The sequence below is a fragment of the Aquarana catesbeiana genome, linkage group LG02 (assembly GCF_042186555.1).
Source record: "Aquarana catesbeiana isolate 2022-GZ linkage group LG02, ASM4218655v1, whole genome shotgun sequence".
Classification (NCBI taxonomy): Eukaryota; Metazoa; Chordata; class Amphibia; order Anura; family Ranidae; genus Aquarana; species Aquarana catesbeiana.
The window spans coordinates 28,908,077-28,928,663 of record NC_133325.1 but is presented as its reverse complement, the minus strand read 5'-3'; the positions used below and the strand labels follow the sequence as shown (position 1 = coordinate 28,928,663).

The window sequence follows — 20,587 nt, the reverse complement described above, 5'->3', positions numbered from 1 at the left end:
GGCAGAGCCTCCTGCAGTGAGGCACAGACATGTGTAAAAATACAGCCACAGTAGCAAACTTTAGCAGTAAAATAGCGGGACCTTCCGCATCCCCCACGGTGTGTGTGTGGGGGGGGGTGGGTTGGGGTTTAATGTAAGGGGGGGTGCAGTGCTGCTGTCCTCCTAACCCTCTGGTCCCATCAGGGGAAGAAAAAAAGACATTTTTTGCAGCAGATTTTTTTTACCTTGCAAAATCTCCTTCCACACGCTGTGCAGCCAGACACGGAACTGAGCAAACTGTGAGACAACAGAGTAAGGTATGTGCATATACTCCATCTAGAGGAGATTTTAAGGCATGGCAACATCTTTTCCTTAAATGAAAGAAAATGCAAAGATGTTTTTAATATCTAAGTTTTCTTCCCTTACCTTGTCCTCGCCGCAGGATTTTGCTGAACAGAAAATCCAACTTTTACCCATCACGGCGGGTTACGTTTAGCAAACCTTCGAGGACTGGGTCTGTAAAAACGGGGTCCAACTGCCTTGGGCCTTGTATAAGCACCCCATCAGGAAGCTTGAGGTAATGTAACAAGACCTAAGCCCTGGGTTCCTGGAGTCTAGCCCTAAAAAGTGAGGCATTACTGTCTCGTGCTTCGGATACGAGGTCCCAGGCACCATCCACTTTAGGCCTCAGTGGCACTTCTGGATGGATCTGGCTTCTTTTTATGGAGGAATTTAAATCGAGCATAGATCCCTCCTGGAGCTCCTCAGAGCACTTCTTCATTAGTGACCAACACCTTAGACACTGGCGAAAAAACTGATGTGCTCCTGGAAGGAGGAGGGGTTATATAGGGGAGTAAACTTCCTTTGATTGGGTTTACCAGTGTCAACACCTGAAGGTGGCCTATAACCCATTAAGTAATTTCTTAAGGCTCTGTATCCCATGATGTACGATAAAGAAATTACTTTATTTAGCTTAAAAAAGATTTATCAAGTGTTCACTCACATGCCTTTAGACCGGCACCAAGTCTATCCAGCGTTCCAAATGGAGCCTATGCTTGCCGCTCCGTCTCAGGAAGCCGGCGTGTGATTCAAGCATCGATTTTGCTGCGGTTCGGAGGCAGGATGTGACGTCAGCAACTCTCAACTAGCCTCAGTGCATTTCGCATAGATTATGGATTCCTGAGACAAAGCGGTGAGCACAGGCTCTATTTGGAATGCCACTTGAAACGACACTACAATGTAAAGTAGTGAGTGTACAGCTTGCATAACAGTGTAAATTTGCTGTCCCCTCAAAATAACTCAACACACAGCCATTAATGTCTAAACCGCTGGCAACAAAAGTGAGTATACCCCTCTCAGCACTTTCCTTTGTGTGGTTAAGATATACCTTAAAATGCAATACCTGTATTGACATTTTATATTGTGTTCCACTGTGGATTGTACTTTGAAAAAATGTTCAAAAATCCATACAAATGAGAAGTCCAGCCTGAGAAAGCTTGTGTGTCCAAATGTACCCAGTTGGAAGAGGTCACTGAACCCCCCATCAAATAACAGCATTTGGGCCCGGCTCGCTCAGCCCAGAGCACTGTCATACTGGGGAAGTCTCATGCTCCCTATACCCGAGAGCTCAGTTTAATTACAACAACTGAATGAGGGCTCCAAAAGAAAGGAGAGGCAGCGAGAGAGGGCAGACTGGTAAATTTTACTTGCTGGGGGTGGCAGTCGTCTATCAGCAGACACTGTCACTTTGCTCTGAATGCACGTCACAGTGTTTCTATAAAGGAATAATGCTGCTGCGTGTGTAGACGAATGTTGACTTAAAATTAAAAGAAGGGAACATTTCAATACCAGGCACTTTCGCCCCTTCCTGCCCAGGACAATTTTGGGCTTTCAGCGCTGTCGCACTTTGAATGACAATTGCTCGGTCATGCAACACTGTACCTAAACTAAATTTTTATCATTTTCTTCCCACAAATAGAGCTTTCTTTTGGTGGTATTTGATCACCTCTGGGGTTTTTATTTTTTGCTAAACAAACTAACAAAGGCCAACATTTAAAAAAAAGGTTTTTCTTTGTTTCCGTTATAAAATTTTGTTTTCTCCTTCACCGACAGGCACTGATGAGTCGGCACTGATATGTAGAATTGATGGGCACTGGCAGGTAGGACTGATATGCAGCACTGATGGGCACCGATGGGTAGCACTGATATGCAGCACTGATGGGCACTGACAGGCGGCATTGATGGGCGCTGATTGGGCAGGTACTGACAGGTGTTAATGCTGGGCAATGATTGGCACTGTGATGGACACTGATTGGTACTGTGGTGGGCACTGATTAGCACAGACCCCCCCTCTGACAGAGAGAGCCGCCGATCAGCTCTCCTTGTCAGCACAAACCAAGGAATGACGTTTACCGGCACTTCCTGGTTCACACGATGATCAGCTGTGATTGGTCACAGCTGATCACGTGGTAAGAAGCCTCTGTCAGAGGCTTCTTATCATGACCGGAGATGCCGCGTGTCAAACTGACACACCGCACTTGCGATCGCGCAAGCGCCGGCATGTTATCCTGCTGGACGTCATATGACGCCCAATCAGGATAACAGAACCACTTCCCGGACATCAATCTGTTATACGCCAGACGGTAAGTGGTTAAAGGTAAAATTTAGAAATGTTAATTGTGCCTAAGCAGTGCCCTGAAAACATTGCCTTTTGCCTTTAATTCCTCCTGATAGCAGTGCATTCCTGTTCTGTAGCTTTATATATACAGTGGATATAAAAAGTCTACACACCCCTGTTAAAATCTCAGGTCTCTGATGTAAAAAAAAATGAGACAAAGATAAATCATTTCAGAACCTTTTCCACCTTTAATCTGACCTATAAACTGTACAACTCAGTTAAAAAACAGACTGAAATCTTTTAGAGGGGGTGAAGTAAAAATAAAAAAAATGTGGCTGGATAAGTGTGCACACCCTCTTATAACTGGGGATGTAGCTGTGTTCAAAATAAAGCAATCACGTTCAAACTCATGTTAAATAGGAGTCAGTACACACCTGCCATCATTTAAAGTGCCTCTGATTAACCCTAAATACATTTCAGATGTTCTAGTAGGTCTTTCCTGACACTTTCTCAGTCGCATCCTACAGCAAAAGCCATGGTCCGCAGAGAGCTTCCAAAACATCAGAGGGATCTCATTGTTAAAAGGTATCAGTCAGGAGAAGGGTACAAGAGAATATCCAAGGCATTAGATATACCATGGAACACAGTGAAGACGGTCATCATCAAGTGGAGAAAATATGGCACAACAATGACATTACCAAGAACTGGATGTCCCTCCAAAATCGATGAAAAGACAAGAAGACAACTGGTCAGGGAGGCTGCCAAGAGGCCTACAGCAACATTAAAGGAGCTGGAGGAATATTTGGCAAGTACTGGCTGTGTGGTACATGTGACAACAATCTCCCGTATTCTTCATATGTCTGGGGTAGAGTGGCAAGACGGAAGCTTTTTCTTACCAAGAAAAACATCCAAGCCCGGCTTAATTTTGCAAAAACACATCTGAAGTCACCCAAAAGCATGTGGGGAAATGTGCTATGATCTGATGAAACCAAGGTTGAACTTTTTGGCCATAATTCCAAAAGATATGTTTGGCGTAAAAACAACACTGCACATCAACAAAAGAACACCATACCCACCATGAAGCATGGTGGTGGCAGCATCATGCTTTGGGGCTGTTGTTCTGCAGCTGGAACATGGGCCTTAGTCAGAGGGAATTGTGAACAGTTCCAAAGACCAGTCAATATTGGCACAAAACCTTCAGGCCTCTGCTAGAAAGCTGAACATAAAGAGGAACTTCATCTTTCAGCATGACAATGACCCAAAGCATACATACAAATCAACAAAGGAATGGCTTCACCAGAAGAAGATAAAAGTTTTGGAATGGCCCAGCCAGGGCCCAGACCTGAATCCAATTGAAAAATCTGTGGGGTGATCTGAAGAGGGCTGTGCACAGGAGATGTCCTCACAATCTAACAGATTTGGAGTGTTTTTTTCAAAGACGAGTGGGCAAATATTGCCAAGTCAAGATATGCCATGCTGATAGACTCATACCCAAAAAGAATGAGTGCTGTAATAAAACCAAAAGGTGCTTCAACAAAGTATTAGTGTAAGGGTGTGCACACTTATGCAACCATATTATTTTAGTTTTTTATTTTTACTTCCCTCCACCTAAAAGATTTCAGTTTGTTTTTAAACTTAGTTTATAGGTTACATTAAAAGGTGGAAAAAGTTTTGAAATGATTTATCTTTGTCTCATTTTTTTACATCACAGAAACCTGACATTTTAACAGGGGTGTGTAGACTTTTTATATCCACTGTATCTACAGTTCGAAATCTAATGCACTGCTGCCTATGACTGTTAGTCTCCACAAATTTGAAGTTCTCTGTGCTGGAAAGAAAGCTGTCCATAAGGACCTGCAGTGCAAGGATCTCCCTGCTTCCATCTATTCATCTATTAATCATGACTCCATTAATCATCAGCTCAACAGCCATGACAGAAGGAAGCAAAACTCTGCTCCTCTACAAATATGGCTGCCTCCACCAGAGACAGAGTATAACACATGGCAAGTCAGTAATGGAGAAAATATTAACTGCAGGAAGACCACATATATTTATATAGGGAGTTTTTTAAATTAATAATATGAACTGTGGCAAGAATGCTACACAAATGTGTTCTGTATGCTGCTTTCACCCCTCAAAAAAAAAAGTGAAATAACATTAGAGAAATTAAGACTTACACGGGAGCAGACCCCATGCAGACCGGTGGCAATGGCCTTTGCGGGGACCTCACATCGGAACACGTGACATTTCAGCAGCTGTGTCAGTTTGTCTCTGGCGACATAGGCAAAGTCCCTGCAATGAGGAAATGGAAGTATGAGGTACAGAAGAGCTAAGCGATCAGGTATAATACCAATCACCAGATATATACTGTACCTCTCTCTGTCCATCCGCAGCACAACCAGACAGAAAAGACAATTAGTGAGGAAGAGATCGGCACACAATAATCAGTTTATTGTACAAGATTATTTGTAGATATTCCACAGAAGGGAATTCAGAAATGATGGCATATGGAAGGATACAGGACCTCCTCCAGTTAGAGGAAAAATGGCCCACTGACAGATGGTCAAGGTAAGTGTTATTTAAGTAGTATAGATACCACATAGAGTCAGGTTTATATAATTTAAGACACTACAAGGCAAGGAAATATATAAAACGGCAGCAACCCATGGCAAAAACATGTCCCCAAGGAGGTGAAAATGATTAGGCCAACTAAACCCCTGTTTTAATGTGAACTGTTAGACAAGGTAATTCGGTTTGTTGCAGGCTGGCTGGTGAGTGGGCTCTGAATTTTTCTTTGTTGTTTTTTTTTTTAAAGTTGTCAGTGAACCGCGCTACAGCCAAACAGGCATATTACTGTGTGTTAAAACAACAAAGCAATGTAAGACTCCAGCCCTAGTGAAAGTGGTTAGTTGTAGTACACCAAACCATATTGTGGGTGATATACCCCTTGTTACTGGCAATCTTGTGTTTTGAGAACTTTAACCCCCCCCCCCCCTTTTCAGTTTGGATGTGTGTTGGCTTTCCCCAACCTTGTCCATGTATCGCTCCCTGGAGAAGTGGGAGACTACATTATTGCTGTGATAACATATCCTCCTGACACATCTGCTCAACTGCCATCACCCTCTGTCTTCTGCCACAGAGGGCCCTGTCACATAGGAGAGTCAGGACAGGAGACGTCATTTTTCTCTGCTGCAGAACAGCAACACTTACAGGTCTTGTCCCTCCCCGAACCTCCTCCAGACTACTCTGCAGTACAAAAAACTGCTTCAGGTATTGAAGAAGGCTTCCATCTTCACCTGATCTTCCTTCCCGGTTGGTTGGCTCCAGCCGTTTGAATGGCCGGGCTGCTGCTGCCACAGTCGCGGCTTGATGCTCTGTATGTCACAGCATACTGTGTGGCTGTGAATGCAGAGCATCACTGCTCATGTGTGGGTGATGTCAACAGCCATTGTCAATGCGAATACCTCCTAAATTGGTGCACGTTTAGGTGATATTCATTGTACCTACAGGTAAGCTTACAGGGTTAACTACCACTTTAATATGTTCTTTTTTCTCCAAACACTTTCTATACTATCATCTAATAATGTGGATTTCACTCATTAGTCCACTAAAACTGCCCCCCAGATGCCAAAGGCCTTCTAGCTGTGACATCTTTATATCCATGTTAATCTGCATCTCCAGCAAAGTCCTCTCTGTCTATGGGTTGTGGGTACATATAAACCTGGTAATGCCACTGAAAGTACAAAAGATTTCATACACATAGCAAGCAACTCTTATACCAATAGTTACCATTAGAATATACAACACCAGATTCCTGCAATAGGAGCGTACAAGTGAAATTAATCCAAGGATCCCAAATTTGTTTACATTCTGGTGGCTAACCTTGAAGCTCATAGGTAAGTTTGCACAACAGAAGTTTGCAACAAACCAGTTTCTGCTCAGCTAAAGGAGAAAGTGGTATCTTCCTTGTTCATGATCTTCTTAATACAGAAATATATGATTCTAAGGAGAGCTTTAACATACTTGGATAATGTGCCAAGTGGGCACGTTTTCGGATAACATGTTAGCAAGTCCTAAGGCAGTCAAGATAAAGCTGTCTACCTTTATCCAAAAGTCCTGGGCATGTTGAGGTTGTTTGCAGGGTGTGGACCCAATTTATATAGTTTAATTGGGGTACAAGAGGTTGGTGAAATAATTCCAGGATAATTACCATGTCTTTGGACAATAACATTGACCCCCAATAGGTGTCCTCATCCTCCTACCATCTGAGGGTTGCACACATTTGGTTATGCCATTTATCTTTGGCTCTCTGATATCTAGATCTGAAGAAACTACTGGTTGCCACGTAGTATGCGGACATCAGTTTGGTCCTATACGGACCTTCAACACTGATGCCCAATTCACTGTTCCTCCAGACTTTCTCCACTTTGGAGAACATGATCTACCATTGTTTCCCCTTACCTTTATTTCCATATACCTATATTACTTTTATTCCTAGGCCTTAGTAATAACTGCATCACAGAACAGCTCTAATTATCATCAATCATAATTAAGTACTCACCTCCCGTCATCCCGTCCCACACCCCACACTCGGATGCTGACAATAGGCTGGGAGTGGAGCAGTGTCTCTCCTGTGAAGTCATAGAGCTTCAGAGAATCCTCATCCAAGACCAGAAGCATGTCTTTCCCCTAAAATATAAGCAAATTGGTAAAACCTTCCAACCCACATCTCCTACATAATAACATCCTGATCTGCAGTCTGAAGTTATATGAGAATATACACTCACTGGCCACTTTATTAGGTTCACCCTGCTAAGGGTTGCTAGTACCCTTTTGCCTTCAGAACTTTGTTCATTCTTCGTGGCATAGATTCAACAAGGTGTTGGAAACATTCCTCAGAGATTTTGGTCCACAGTGACACAATAGCATCATGCAGTTACTGCAGATTTGTCGGCTGTACATCCATGATCTGAATTCCTCGTTGCACCACATCCCAAAGGTGCTCTATTGGATGAGATGTGGTGAGTGTGGAGGTCATTGGAGTACAGTGACCTCATTGTCCAGGGGTGAGATGATTGGAGCTTTGTGACATGGTGCATTATCCTGCTGGGAGGAGCCATCAGAAGATGGGGACACGGTAGTCATAAAGGGATGGACATGGTCAGCAACAATACTAAGGTAGGCCGTGGCATTTAAACGATGCTCAATTGGTACTAAGGGGCCCAAAGTGTGCCAAGAAAATATCTCCTACACCATCACACCACCACCAGCCTGAACTGCTGATATAAGGATGGATGGATCCATGCTTTCATGTTGTTTACGCCAAATTCCGACCCTACTATCTGAATGTCGCAGCTTAAATCGAGACTCATCAGACTAAGCAACGTTTTCCCCAATCTTCTATTGTCCAATTTTGGTGATCCTGTGCGAATTGTAGCCTCAGTTTCCTGTTCTTAGCTGACAAGTGGTGACAACCGGTGTGGTCTTCTGCTGCTGCAGCACATCTGCTTCAAGGTTCGATGTGTTGTGCATTCAGAGATGGTATTCTGTATACCTTGGGTGTAACACGTGGTTATTTGAGTTACTGTTGCCTTTCTGTCATCTGGAACCAGTCTGCCCATTCTCCTCTGACCTGAACAGGGCATTTTCCTCCACACAACTGCTGCTCACTGGATATTTTCTCTTTTTCCCACCATTCATTGTAAACCCGAGAGATGGTTATGCGTGAAAATCCCAGTAGATCAGCAATTTTTGAAATACTCAGACCAGCCCATTTGGCATCAACAACTATACCACATTTAAAGTCACTTAAATCCCCTTTCTTCCCCATTCTGATGCTCAGTTTGAACTTCAGTAAGTCTTTACCATGTCTAGATGCCTAAATGCATTGATTTGCTGCCATGTGATTGGCTAATTAGCAATTTGTGTTACCAAGCAATTGAACAGGTGTACCTAATAAAGTGGCCAGTGGGTGTATATTCTTATTTAGGCCTAAGAATAAAGTAGTTTTTAAAGGCAGAAGGTTTTTTACCTTCATGAATTCTATGCATGAAGGCAAAAATAGGATTTTTTATAACAGCTTACCTGTAAAATCCTTTTCTTTCGATGGACATCACGGGACACAGAGCCTCAGTAATAACTGATGGGTTATATAGGTATCACTAGGTGATTGGACACTGGTCACACCCTAAACAGGAAGTTCAACCCCCTATATAATCCCTCCCCTTGCAGGGATACCTTAGTTTTGTAGCCAAGCAATATAAGTGTATTAGAAGAGGGGCGGGACCTCTGTGTACCGTGATGTCCATCGAAAGAAAAGGATTTCACAGGTAAGCTGTTATAAAAAATCCTATTTTCTTACTCGAACATCATGGGATACAGAGCCTCAGTAATAGCTGATGGGATGTCCCAGAGCAATGCTACCTGAGAGGAGGGGAACCACAACCAAGTAGAGTGCAATCAGACCTGAGGACCCTGTACTGCTGCCTGCAGCACACTACGCCCAAAGGCGATATCCTCATGCCTTTACACATCCACCTGATAAAATCTGGTGAATGTATGAACTGAAGACCAGGTTGCGGTCTTGCAGATTTGAGCCATAGAGGCCCAGTGATGCACTGTCCAAGAAGCACCAATATCTCCTGTGGAATGTGCTTTGATCTGAAACGGAGGAGTCTTCTGTTTCAAACCGTAAGCTTGAATAATCAATTGTCGAATCCATTTAGAAATGGTAGCTTTTAACGCTGCCTGTCCTCTATTGGGACCCTCAGGCAGCACGAACAAAACATCCGTTTTGAGAATTTGAGCAGTTGTTTCCAGATAGGCCTTGACTGCTCTTACTACATTCAAAGAATGTAGTGACCCTTCTTCCGAAGAACAGGGATCTGGAAAAAAGGAAGGCAGAACAATGTCTTGGTTTAGATGAAAATCTGAAACCACCTTCGGTAAAAAACTAGGATGAGGGCGCAATACCACTCTATCCTTGTGCATAATCAAATAAGGCTCTTTACAGGAAAGAGCTGCTAATTCTGATACTCTTCTAGCAGAAGAGATTGCTACCAGAAAAATTAACTTCCTTGTCAGCAAGACCAAAGGAATCTGACGTATTGGTTCAAAGGGCTGTTTCTGTAAAACAGACAGAACCAAGTTTAAGACCCAGGGGTTTAGGGGCGCCTTAACCGGAAGATTAAGACGCGTCACCCCCTGCATAAAGTTTTGGACCAAAGAATGTGAAGCAAGTGGCCGTTGAAATAATACTGATAAGGCCGAGACCTGGCCCTTGATGGTACTCAAGGCCAGCTTCATCTCTAATCCCAATTGTAGAAAATCAAGAATTCTACCAATCACATATTTTCTGAGATGCCAACCCCTGGATTCACACCAGGATACCTAAGCTTTCCAGACTCTATGATAAATTACTCTGGAAGCTGGCTTCCTTGCATTGATCAAGGTAGATATCACAGGACCTGAAACCCCACGGCTCTTCAGAACCTGGGTTTCAATAGCCAAACCGTCAATTTTAACGTTTGTAAGGCAGGATGGAACGCTGGACCCTGAGATAACAGGTCTGGGCGTGACCGTCATCCTTACTATTTCTGCATACCAAGTCCTCCTGGGCCAAGCGGGGCTACCAGAAATACCGACCTTCCTGCCTGATCCTGCGAAGGAATCGTGGCAGTAGCAGAATATGCGGGAATGCATAAACCAGTGAGAACCGATGCCACGGAATCACCACCGCATCCGTCCCGTCTGCAAGAGGATCTTTTGTCCCTGCCACAAATTTGATATAAGCCACTGCTGTGGCATTGTCGGACTGGATACTGACTGGGCAACCCTGTAGCCTGAGAGTCCAGGCCTTCAGGGCTAGATATGCCGCACGGATCTCCAGAACGTTGATGGGTAGAGACCTCTCGGTCTTGGACCATACCCCTTGGACCGCAGACTGTTCCAGAACTGCTCCCCCAACCCGAAAGGCTGGCATCCGTTGTTACCACCGTCCAGGTGACAGGTAGGAAGGATTTCCCTTTCTGCAAGCTTTCGGGTATTAACCACCAATTGAGGCACTGACGCACTGCATGAGACAAGTGCATCGGAAAATCTAATGCCTGAACCCTTTTGTTCCAGGCCCACAGGATACTGTGTTGCAACAGTCCTGACTGAAACTGAGCATAGGGAACTGCTTCGACGAAGCTACCCTCTTTCCCAGCAGCCTTATACAAAGGCGGACCGGACCGAAGGACCCTTCCTGGTCCTGACTACCAGAATCAGCTCCCTTAAGGCAGTGATCTTTGCCTGAGGTAAAAATACTTTCTTCCTGGCTTGTATCTATGATCAGACCCAAATACTCCAGTTTTCTTACTGGTTTTAGGAAAGATCTTTCTAGGTTGAGAATCCAACCTAGGTGTTCCAGATACTTGACTGTGGTCCTCAAGTTCCCGTTCAACGAGACTACCAACCGGTCTATCAAGAACAGGTCGTCTAGGTATACTATGACAGTTATACCCTGAGCCCTTAATCTGGCCAGAGGAGGAGCCAAGATCTTTGTGAACACTCGAGGAGCAGTAGCTATCCCGAAAGGCAGAGCCACAAACTGGAAATGTCGCCCTCCTATTTCGAAGTGCAGAAACTTCTGATGAGCGGGAAAAATGGGCACATGCAGATATGCATCACTGATGTCTATCGATGCCAGCAAATTCTCCTCCCTGCAGGATGGAGACTACTGTCCGAATTGATTCCATGCAGAAGGACCGTTTCAGATCCCTTAGATCCAGAATGGGTCTGACATCCCCATTTGGCTTTTGGACCGTAAAATGGTTGGAATAAAAACCCAATCCTTGATCCTTCGCGGGAACCACCATAATGACCTCTTGCGACAAAAGTCGCTCTAACGCTAGAAGGAGCGACTGCCTCTTCTCTGGATCTCTGGGAACACTTGATCTGAGGAAACAAGGAGAGGGAAACTCTTGGAACTCCAGTTTGTAACCTAAGGTTACCGTGGAGATTACCCATCTGTCCTGAAATCCTCCTGCCAGAGCTCTTGAGAACTGTAGCAGTCTTCCCCCCACTCGAGCGAGGGCGCCCCTTCATAAAGAGGTCCTAGAGTCCTGTCTAGCAGGCTTCTTTCCCCAGGACTTTTGTCTCTGGGGTTTGACTCTTGTTTCTTGACCCAGACAGAGAAGGCCGTCGCGACTGCCTAGAGGCTGTTGCCCCTCACACTGGGGAAAAGAGTCCATTTGAAAGAGGGACGCTTACTCCTCTTCTTAACAGATAAGACAGTGCTCTCCCACTAGAGAACCTTTGAATATAATTATCCAAGTCTTCTCCAAACAACCTTGCACCATAAAATGGAAATCCAGCCAGAAGTTTCTTACATGGTGCTTCAGCTGACCAATTTTTCAACCATAAGATTCTATGCATACGCACCAACCCAAGTGAAAAAACGAGGGGTTTGCATGATAGAATCTCTAATGGCGCAAACAGCAAAACATAAGGCCGCTGGAAGGTTAGCCAACCCCTGGGCCTGCTGTTTAAGTAAAAACTTTGATGACCTGCTTAACATGGTCTCTTAACCCTTTCATGACTAAGCCTATTTTGGAAATTTGGTGTTTACAAGTTAAAATCCGTATTTTTTGCTAGAAAATTACTTAGAGCCCCCAAACATTATATATATTTTTTTAGCAGAGAATCTAGAGAATAAAATGGAGATTGTTGCAATATTTTTTATCACACGGTATTTGTGCAGCGGTGTTTTAAACGCAAATTTTTGGAAAAGTGACACTTTGATGAATTTAAAAAAATCCAAACAGTAAAGTTACCCCAATTTTTTTGTATAATGTGAAAGACTATGTTACGCCGAGTAAATAGATACCAAACATGTCACCCTTTATAATTGCACGCACTCGTGGAATGGCGACGAACTACGGTACCTATGAATTTCCATAGGCGACGCTTTAAAACATTTTTACGGTTACCAGGTTTGAGCTACAGAGGAGGTCTAGGGCTAGAATTATTGCTCTCGCTCTGACGATCGCGGCGATACCTCACATGTGTGGTTTGAACACCGTTTACATATGCGGGCGCAACTTCCGTATGCGTTTTCTTCGCTGCGCGAGCTCGCGGGGACAGGGGCACTTTAAAAATTTTTTTTTTTTTTTTTTTATTTATTTTTTTACTTAATAAATTGTGTTTAAAATTTTTTTTTTTTACTTTTATTGCTGTCACAAGCAATGTAAACATCCCTTGTGACAGTAATAGGTGGTGACAGGTACTCTTTATGGAGGGATGGGGGGTCTAAAAGACCCCCCATCCCTCCTTTACACTTCAAAGTATTCAGATCGCCGAAAACGGCGATTCTGAATACTGTGTACTTTTTTTAATTCGGCGCCATTGGCAGCCGAGTAAACGGGAAGTGACGTCATGACGTCGCTTCCGCGTTTACAACGAGAAGGCTGGAACGAAGCCGCTCGCAGCTTCGTTCCAGCCCGCCCCCAGCCGCCAAAGGCAGCCGAATGGACACCGGGCCTCCCGATCGCACGGGAGGCCCGGTAACAGCGGCGGGAGGGGGGGGATGTCCCCTCCCGCTCCTCTGGTATAACAGCCGAGCGGCTTTTAGCCGCATCGGTTGTTATACACGGGTAGCCGATCGCCCGCTGTAAACAACGGTACCGGGATGATGCCTGCAGCTGCGGGCATCATCCCGGTATAACCCCGGAAAGCCGAGTACGCATATCTGCGTACGGTCGGTGGGAAGGGGTTAAGTATTGACAGACTCCGATCGCTGCCACTGCAGGTTGAGCTACTGAACCTGCTAAGGAGAAAATATCCTTCAATAGGGATTCCATCTTTTAATCCACAGGATACCTGAGCCTCTGAGCGTTGTCTACAGGACAAGTCAGACTACAGAGTAAATGGCGGCCTCAACGGCCGGTATCCCCCACATCTTTATAAACATTTCTTCCATAGAATAAAGTGTTGAAAACTTTTTCAGGCGGAAAAAACGTTTATCTGAGTGATCCCACTCAGAATAAATGACCTTTTTCAAGTAAATTATGAACAGGAAAAGATTGTGTTTCGTTTGAGGAGGCTTCAGTGACCCCAAAGAAATAGGGGGTTCTTTAACTGATTCAGACACGGGTACTTTAAACGTGGAGCGGACCAATCCAGCAAGGATCCCTTCTCCACTTGATTTCTCAGAGAAGGAATCTCCCCTATCCCAGAGCTCCTCTCCTGAGGGTCCCGGGTAACAGAGAAAGACCTAGTGCGTTTTCTTCCACTGAGTGAAGATGCAACTACGGCCATTAATCTTTCCTCTAGACCATTAACGGTTGAGGAAAAAAACACCTGTGTAATGTATACAGGGGCTGAAGTGCCAGAAGCAGGTGTAGCCCCTGACCCCAACGGCTCTCCCTGACTAGCCGTCCCTGGCCCCTAAGGGGGAGGTGCTGCAGAAAGGAAGTCCTCAGAACCTGAATGAGATCCCCTAGAGCCTCTGGTTCTTGGGGTATATGAACCTCTTCTACCCATAGTGCAAAGCAACAAGGTGGCGGTATCACAAAAATGAACACTGACTGCTGAGCGATGTAGTCTGGCAAAAGCCTTGCTACCAAATGCCCAGTCTGGTGTTCCCTTAGTAAATGCTGCCTAGGAGAATGCCTGTGTTCCACCTTACATGCGACCGTCAGCTCTGTGTCCCTCCAAAGGCTTTTGTGCACCTATAAAGTGAGCCTTTAATAGCCTGCAATGTGGGTGTCTGAGCACGCTGGACGCTGTGCTGACACCCCACCCCCCCCTTCGCTTTTCGAAAAAACATGCGCTTCCCGCTCGAGCCAACCCTCCGGGACAGCATGGAGGAAAGGCTGGGGGAGGGGGAGGAAGGAGAGAGGCCGGTAGTGATGGGGCCTGCAAGTGGCAATGGCGGCGGTGAAAATGCGGTGCACAACCGCCTCACAGACCACCTGCGGCCTCCCCCTAGTCTGAGGGGAATATCCCTGAGGAGAGCCCCCCATCCCATCCTACCTGGAGCCGGCCGAAGGAGCTTGTGCAGCGTGAGAACACTGAGACAGACATCAGCATGAGAATGTATGTGCTCTTGGCAGCCCCTGGTGGCGACAATAGGCATAGCGTGCATTTACCTTAAAGGAGAAAACCTACTAGAATTAAAAAATTCTGTGGATTCTCCCTTACCTTATCCAGCCGCAGGGTTCTGTTACACAGACCCAATCTTCACCTCACGGTGGGCTCCGTTTGAAAAAACCTTCAGAGACTGGGGCCCCCCACGGATAGGGGGATTCGCAGTTCTGGGCCTGTAAAGCACCGGGCCAGAAATAAGGATAGAAAACCATTTTCTGATATGCGGGGTCCAGCGCTCTAAAAAGAGGAAGCGTTACAGGGGAAACCTCGTTTCTTTGGACACAAGGCCCGGGTACCATCCAATTCGGCCTAGAAAGGACACTTTGAAATGGATCCGGTTCGCCTGGCTTGCCCCAGTATAGGATATTCCCTTTGGAGCTCAGCACAGGACATCTTTACACATTCATCACCGAGGACACTGGCGTAAAAACTGAGGTATCCCTGCAAGGGGAGGGATTATATAGGGGGTTGAACTTCCTGTTTAGGGTGTGACCAGTGTCCAATCACCTAGTGATACCTATATAACCCATCAGTTATTACTGAGGCTCTGTGTCCCGTGATGTTCGAGAAAGAAAAATCTTCTGTTTGCAGCAGCCCCCCTAATACTTATCAGAGCCCTTATAGATCCAATGATATCCACGAGAGCCTTGCCTCTCCGGGGACTCACACTCCTGATTGGTTATTGGCAGCAGGGGGAGCCATTGGCTGCCGATCACAGCCAGTGAGCCAATTAGGAGACAGAGGGGGCAGGGCCGAGCCACGGCTCCATGTGTGAATGGATACACAGACCCGCAGCTCAGGAGTGCACCTGCTTGGATACCCCCAGAGCCAGCTGCTTGCCTATGGGGTAAGCTACATCGTATCAAGTAGTGCAATGCTGCAACTAATCACTACTACATGTTACAGTGTAGGAAGGAGCAATTTGTCCATTCAGTTTGTGGTCAGTTACTAATCTTCAGCAATCAATTGCCAGCAGCTTTAACATCATAACCAGTCACAAGGGAGAGGTCAAGTATTTAAAGTGCAAAACTTCACAATCTGTATGTGGTGAAAAAATACTAACTCTGACAACTGGTTTCCAAAGTGTACTCCATGACTTATGAGTCAGTACGCATACACAAATGCCTTAAAGTATTTGCCATTAGTGCTTTTCTTTAGTTTGTAAACTGCTTTGACGGATTTGGTACTGTTTTATATATTTATTTTATTTTGTTTTGTGATCAGAAACCTTTCTTTGCGATATGCTTTTTGTTATAGCATATTTATATTGTCAAAAAAATTTTATAATAAAAATTACTTGATTCAAAAAAAAAAAAAAAAAAACACATCATAAACAAAGTACTAAAATTACCTGTAGTGAAATAATAACTGTTGTCAAAAAAATAAAAATTCCATGCGAAGAAAATAATTCATACTTGTCCCACTGCTCACGCTGACATTTTTTACTCTCTTGCAAAGCTAAGCTTGCTAAAGGATCTTTAGCACTCAAGGTGTCAGATGCCTGATCCCTCTTACTATGGTATCTTCCCCCAACCCCAATCGGATACATTAGTGACAGGGGGGCTGCCAATTAATTGCCAATAAGCATGTAATCAATGCTTCAAAAAGGCGGGCATACAAATTTAAACTTTACATTTTTAAAGCCAAACTTTAAAATCAGTCACTTGGCAAGCATTAAGTAATTTGGAGCTTTAAAAGGCAGCAATCAAAACGATACAAGAGCAATCACCAGAAGTATCAAGTAATCTGTGTGTTATGGGCCAAGCTTCCATCTGATGGCTGATATTCTGTCATCAGTATAAATCTTACTCTGGAAGATGTATTTACTGGAATGTAAGGGCTCTGGTTGGGGGCCGATTCTGAGCTACATACAGTAACACAGGCAGAATTACCTGGGTCAGGCTCTGGTTGTGGAGTGACAACTGTCTGATGCAAGTGTTTACAGCGACGCTGCTTCTTCCAGGAGCCAAATCCTCCTCTGTCATTTCCACCCAACCGAGAGAACGCACGGAAAATTTCTGAAATGGCCATCAGAAAGAATGAATAAATGATAGGGATTGTTGCAATTTTCACTCTTGTAAATAAATTGCACGACTGACACCAAACACTCTTACTTTCATTGATGGTTGTTACGGAACGAGAGAGCGAGCAATAAAGGGGAGAAGAGAAGGCAGGAGAGATAGAAGAACGAACACCACCCAATCCACATTAAATGGATGAATATGTATATAAATCCCTAATGAGCCAAATGATAGCCATAAAATATGTATAACACCAACAACCAAGAGGGAGAGATAGTCGTACAATTTATTTACTAGAGTGAAAAATGCAACTGACTCCAAACTCTGTACTTTAATTAACAGTTGTTATGGTACAAGAGAGAGAAGGAGAAAGTTGTATTTTTCGCTCTCAAAAATATATTGTATGACTGACTCCAAACTATGTATTTTCTTTGATGCATCTTACGATACAAGACAAGAAAGGGAGAGGGAGGGGGAGACAGAAAGAAAGGGGGAGAGAGAGAGAGAGAGGGGGAGAGAGAGAGAGGGGGGGGGGGGAGGGGGGAGGAGAGAGAGAGAGAGAGGGGGGGGGGAGAAAGGGGAGAGAGAGAGAGGGGGAGAGAGAGAGGGGGGGGAGGGAGAGAGAGAGAGGGGGAGAGAGGAGGAGGAAAGGAGAGAGAGGAGGAGGAGAGGAGAGAGAGGAGGAGGAGAGGAGAGAGAGAGGGGGGAGAGGAGAGAGGGACGGGAGAGGGGGAGAGAAGGGGAGGAAAGAGAGAGAGTGGGGGAGAGAGAGTGGGAGAGGAGGGGACAAGAGAGAGAGAGAGAGGAGGGGACAAGAGAGAGAGAGAGGAGGGGACAAGAGAGAGAGAGGAGGGACAAGAGAGAGAGAGGAGGGGACAAGAGAGAGAGAGGAGGGGACAAGAGAGAGAGAGGAGGGGACAAGAGAGAGAGAGAGGAGGGGACAAGAGAGAGAGAGAGGAGGGGACAGAGAGAGAGAGAGGAGGGGACAGAGAGAGAGAGAGGAGGGGACAGAGAGAGAGAGAGGAGGGGACAGAGAGAGAGAGAGGAGGGGACAGAGAGAGAGAGGAGGGGACGAGAGAGAGAGAGGGAGAGAGGGGACGAGAGAGAGAGAGGAGGGGACGAGAGAGAGAGAGAGAGAGAGAGAGAGAGAGAGAGAGAGAAGGGGACAAGAGAGAGAGAGAGGAGGGGACAAGAGAGAGGAGGGGAAGAGAGAGAGAGATGAGGGGACGAGAGAGAGAGAGATGAGGGGACGAGAGAGAGAGATGAGGGGACGAGAGAGAGAGATGAGGGGACGAGAGAGAGAGAGAGAGAGGAGGGGGACGAGAGAGAGAGATGAGGGGACGAGAGAGAGAGAGAGAGAGAGAGAGAGGAGGGGACGAGAGAGAGGGAGAGAGGAGGGGACGAGAGAGAGGGAGAGAGGAGGGGACGAGAGAGGGAGAGAGGAGTGGACGAGAGAGAGGGAGGAGAGGAGTGGACGAGAGAGAGGGAGAGAGGGAGAGAGGAGGGGGACGAGAGAGAGGAGGGGACGAGAGAGAGGGAGAGAGGAGGGGAGGAGAGAGAGAGGAGGGGACGAGAGAGAGAGAGAGAGAGAGAGAGAGAGGGAGAGCGAGAGAGGAGGGGACGAGAGAGAGAGGAGGGGACGAGAGAGAGGGAGAGAGGAGGGGACGAGAGAGAGAGAGAGAGGAGGGACGAGAGAGAGAGAGAGAGGAGGGGACGAGAGAGAGAGAGAGAGGAGGGGACGAGAGAGAGAGAGAGGAGGGGACGAGAGAGAGAGAGAGGAGGGGACGAGAGAGAGAGAGAGGAGGGGACGAGAGAGAGAGAGAGAGGAGGGGACGAGAGAGAGAGAGAGAGAGAGAGGAGGGGACGAGAGAGAGAGAGAGAGAGAGAGGAGGGGACGAGAGAGAGAGAGAGAGGAGGGGGACGAGAGAGAGAGAGAGAGAGAGAGAGAGGAGGGGGACGAGAGAGAGAGAGAGAGAGGAGGGGACGAGAGAGAGAGAGGAGGGGACGGGAGAGAGAGAGGAGGGGACGGGAGAGAGAGAGGAGGGGACGGGAGAGAGAGAGGAGGGGACGGGAGAGAGAGAGAGAGAGAGGAGGGGACGAGAGAGAGAGAGGAGGGGACGAGAGAGAGAGAGGAGGGGACGAGAGAGAGAGAGGAGGGGACGGGAGAGGGGGGAGGACGTGAGAGGAGAGGGGGGAGGGACGTGAGAGGGAGAGGGGGGAGGGACGTGAGAGGGAGAGGGGGGAGGGACGTGAGAGGGGGGAGGGAGAGGGGAGAGGGAGGAGGGAGAGGGGAGAGGGAGGAGGGAGAGGGAAAGGGGAGAGGGGAGAGGGGAGAGAGAGAGAGAGGAGGGGACGAGAGAGAGGGAGAGAGAGAGGAGGGGACGAGAGAGGGAGAGAGGAGGGGACGAGAGAGAGGAGGCGACGAGAGAGATGGAGAGAGGAGGGGACGAGAGAGAGAGAGAGGACGAGAGAGAGAGGGGGACGAGAGAGAGAGGGGGACGAGAGAGAGGGGGGGACGAGAGAGAGGGAGGGACGAGAAAGAGGGAGAGAGGAGGGGACGAGAGAGAGGAGGCGACGAGAGAGATGGAGAGAGGAGGGACGAGAGAGAGAGAGGAGGGAGAGAGGACGAGAGAGAGAGGGGGACAAGAGAGAGGGGGGGACGAGAGAGAGAGGGGGACGAGAGAGAGAGGGGGACGAGAGAGAGAGGGGGACGAGAGAGAGAGGGGGACGAGAGAGAGGACAAGAGAGAGAGAGGACAAGAGAGAGGGGGGGTGAGAGAGAGGGGACAAGAGAGAGAGAGGACGAGAGAGAGAGAGAGAGAGAGAGAGAGAGAGAGAGAGGAGGGGACGAGAGAGAGGGACGTGAGAGGGAGAGGGGGGGGAGGGACGTGAGAGGGAGAGGGGGGAGGGACGTGAGAGGGAGAGGGGGGAGGGACGGGAGAGGAGAGGGGGGAGGGAGAGGGGGAAGGGAGAGGGGGAAGGGAGAGGGGGAAGGGAGAGGGGGAAGGGAAAGGGGAGAGGGGGGAGGGACGGGGGAGAGAGAGAGAGAGAGAGAGAGAGAGAGAGAGAGAGAGAGAGAGAGAGAGAGAGAGAGAGAGAGAGAGGGAGAGAGAGGGAGAGAGAGAGGGAGGGAGAGAGGGGATGAGAGAGGGGACGAGAGAGAGGGGGGGACGAGAGAGAGAGAGGGGACGAGAGAGAGGGGGGGGACGAGAGAGAGGGGGGACGAGAGAGAGAGAGAGAGAGAGAGGGGGACGAGAGAAAGAGGGGGACGAGAGAGAGAGGGGGACGAGAGAGAGAGAGGGGGATGAGAGAGAGAGAGGGGAACGAGAGAGAGGACAAGAGGGAGAGAGAGAGGACAAGAGAGAGGGGGGGATGAGAGAGAGGGGGACGGAGAGAGAGAGAGGACGAGAGAGAGAGGGGACGAGAGAGAGAGAGAGGACGAGAGAGAGAGGGGACGAGAGAGAGAGAGGGGACGAGAGAGAGAGGGGACGAGAGAGAGAGAGGACGAGAGAGAGAGAGGACGAGAGAGAAGACAAGAGAGAGAACAAGAGAGAGAGGACAAGAGAGAGAGGACAAGAGAGAGAGGACAAGAGAGAGAGGACAAGAGAGAGAGGACAAGAGAGAGAGGACAAGAGAGAGGACAAGAGAGAGGACAAGAGGACAGAGAGGGGGGGGGCGAGAAAGAGGACAGAGAGGGGGGGGCGAGAAAGAGGACGAGGGGGGGGCGAGAGAGAGAGAGAGGGAGGACGAGAGAGAGAGGGAGGACAAGAGAGAGAGGGAGGACGAGAGAGAGAGGGGAGAGAGGGGAGAGGGGGAGGAGAGAGGGGAGAGGGGAGGCGAGA

At 47.3% G+C, this 20,587-nt stretch overlaps 1 protein-coding gene across 1 annotated transcript in view; it reads right to left on the bottom strand.

Annotated features, from left to right (window-relative positions):
• Positions 1–20,587, bottom strand: part of APBB1 (amyloid beta precursor protein binding family B member 1) — a gene marked incomplete in the record, with an annotated part of 88,675 nt that overhangs the window by 26,237 nt on the left and 41,851 nt on the right. The window contains 3 exon segments of the mRNA XM_073612709.1: positions 4,774–4,888; positions 7,158–7,285; positions 16,618–16,743. Coding sequence (XP_073468810.1) covers positions 4,774–4,888; positions 7,158–7,285; positions 16,618–16,743 — 369 coding nt within the window.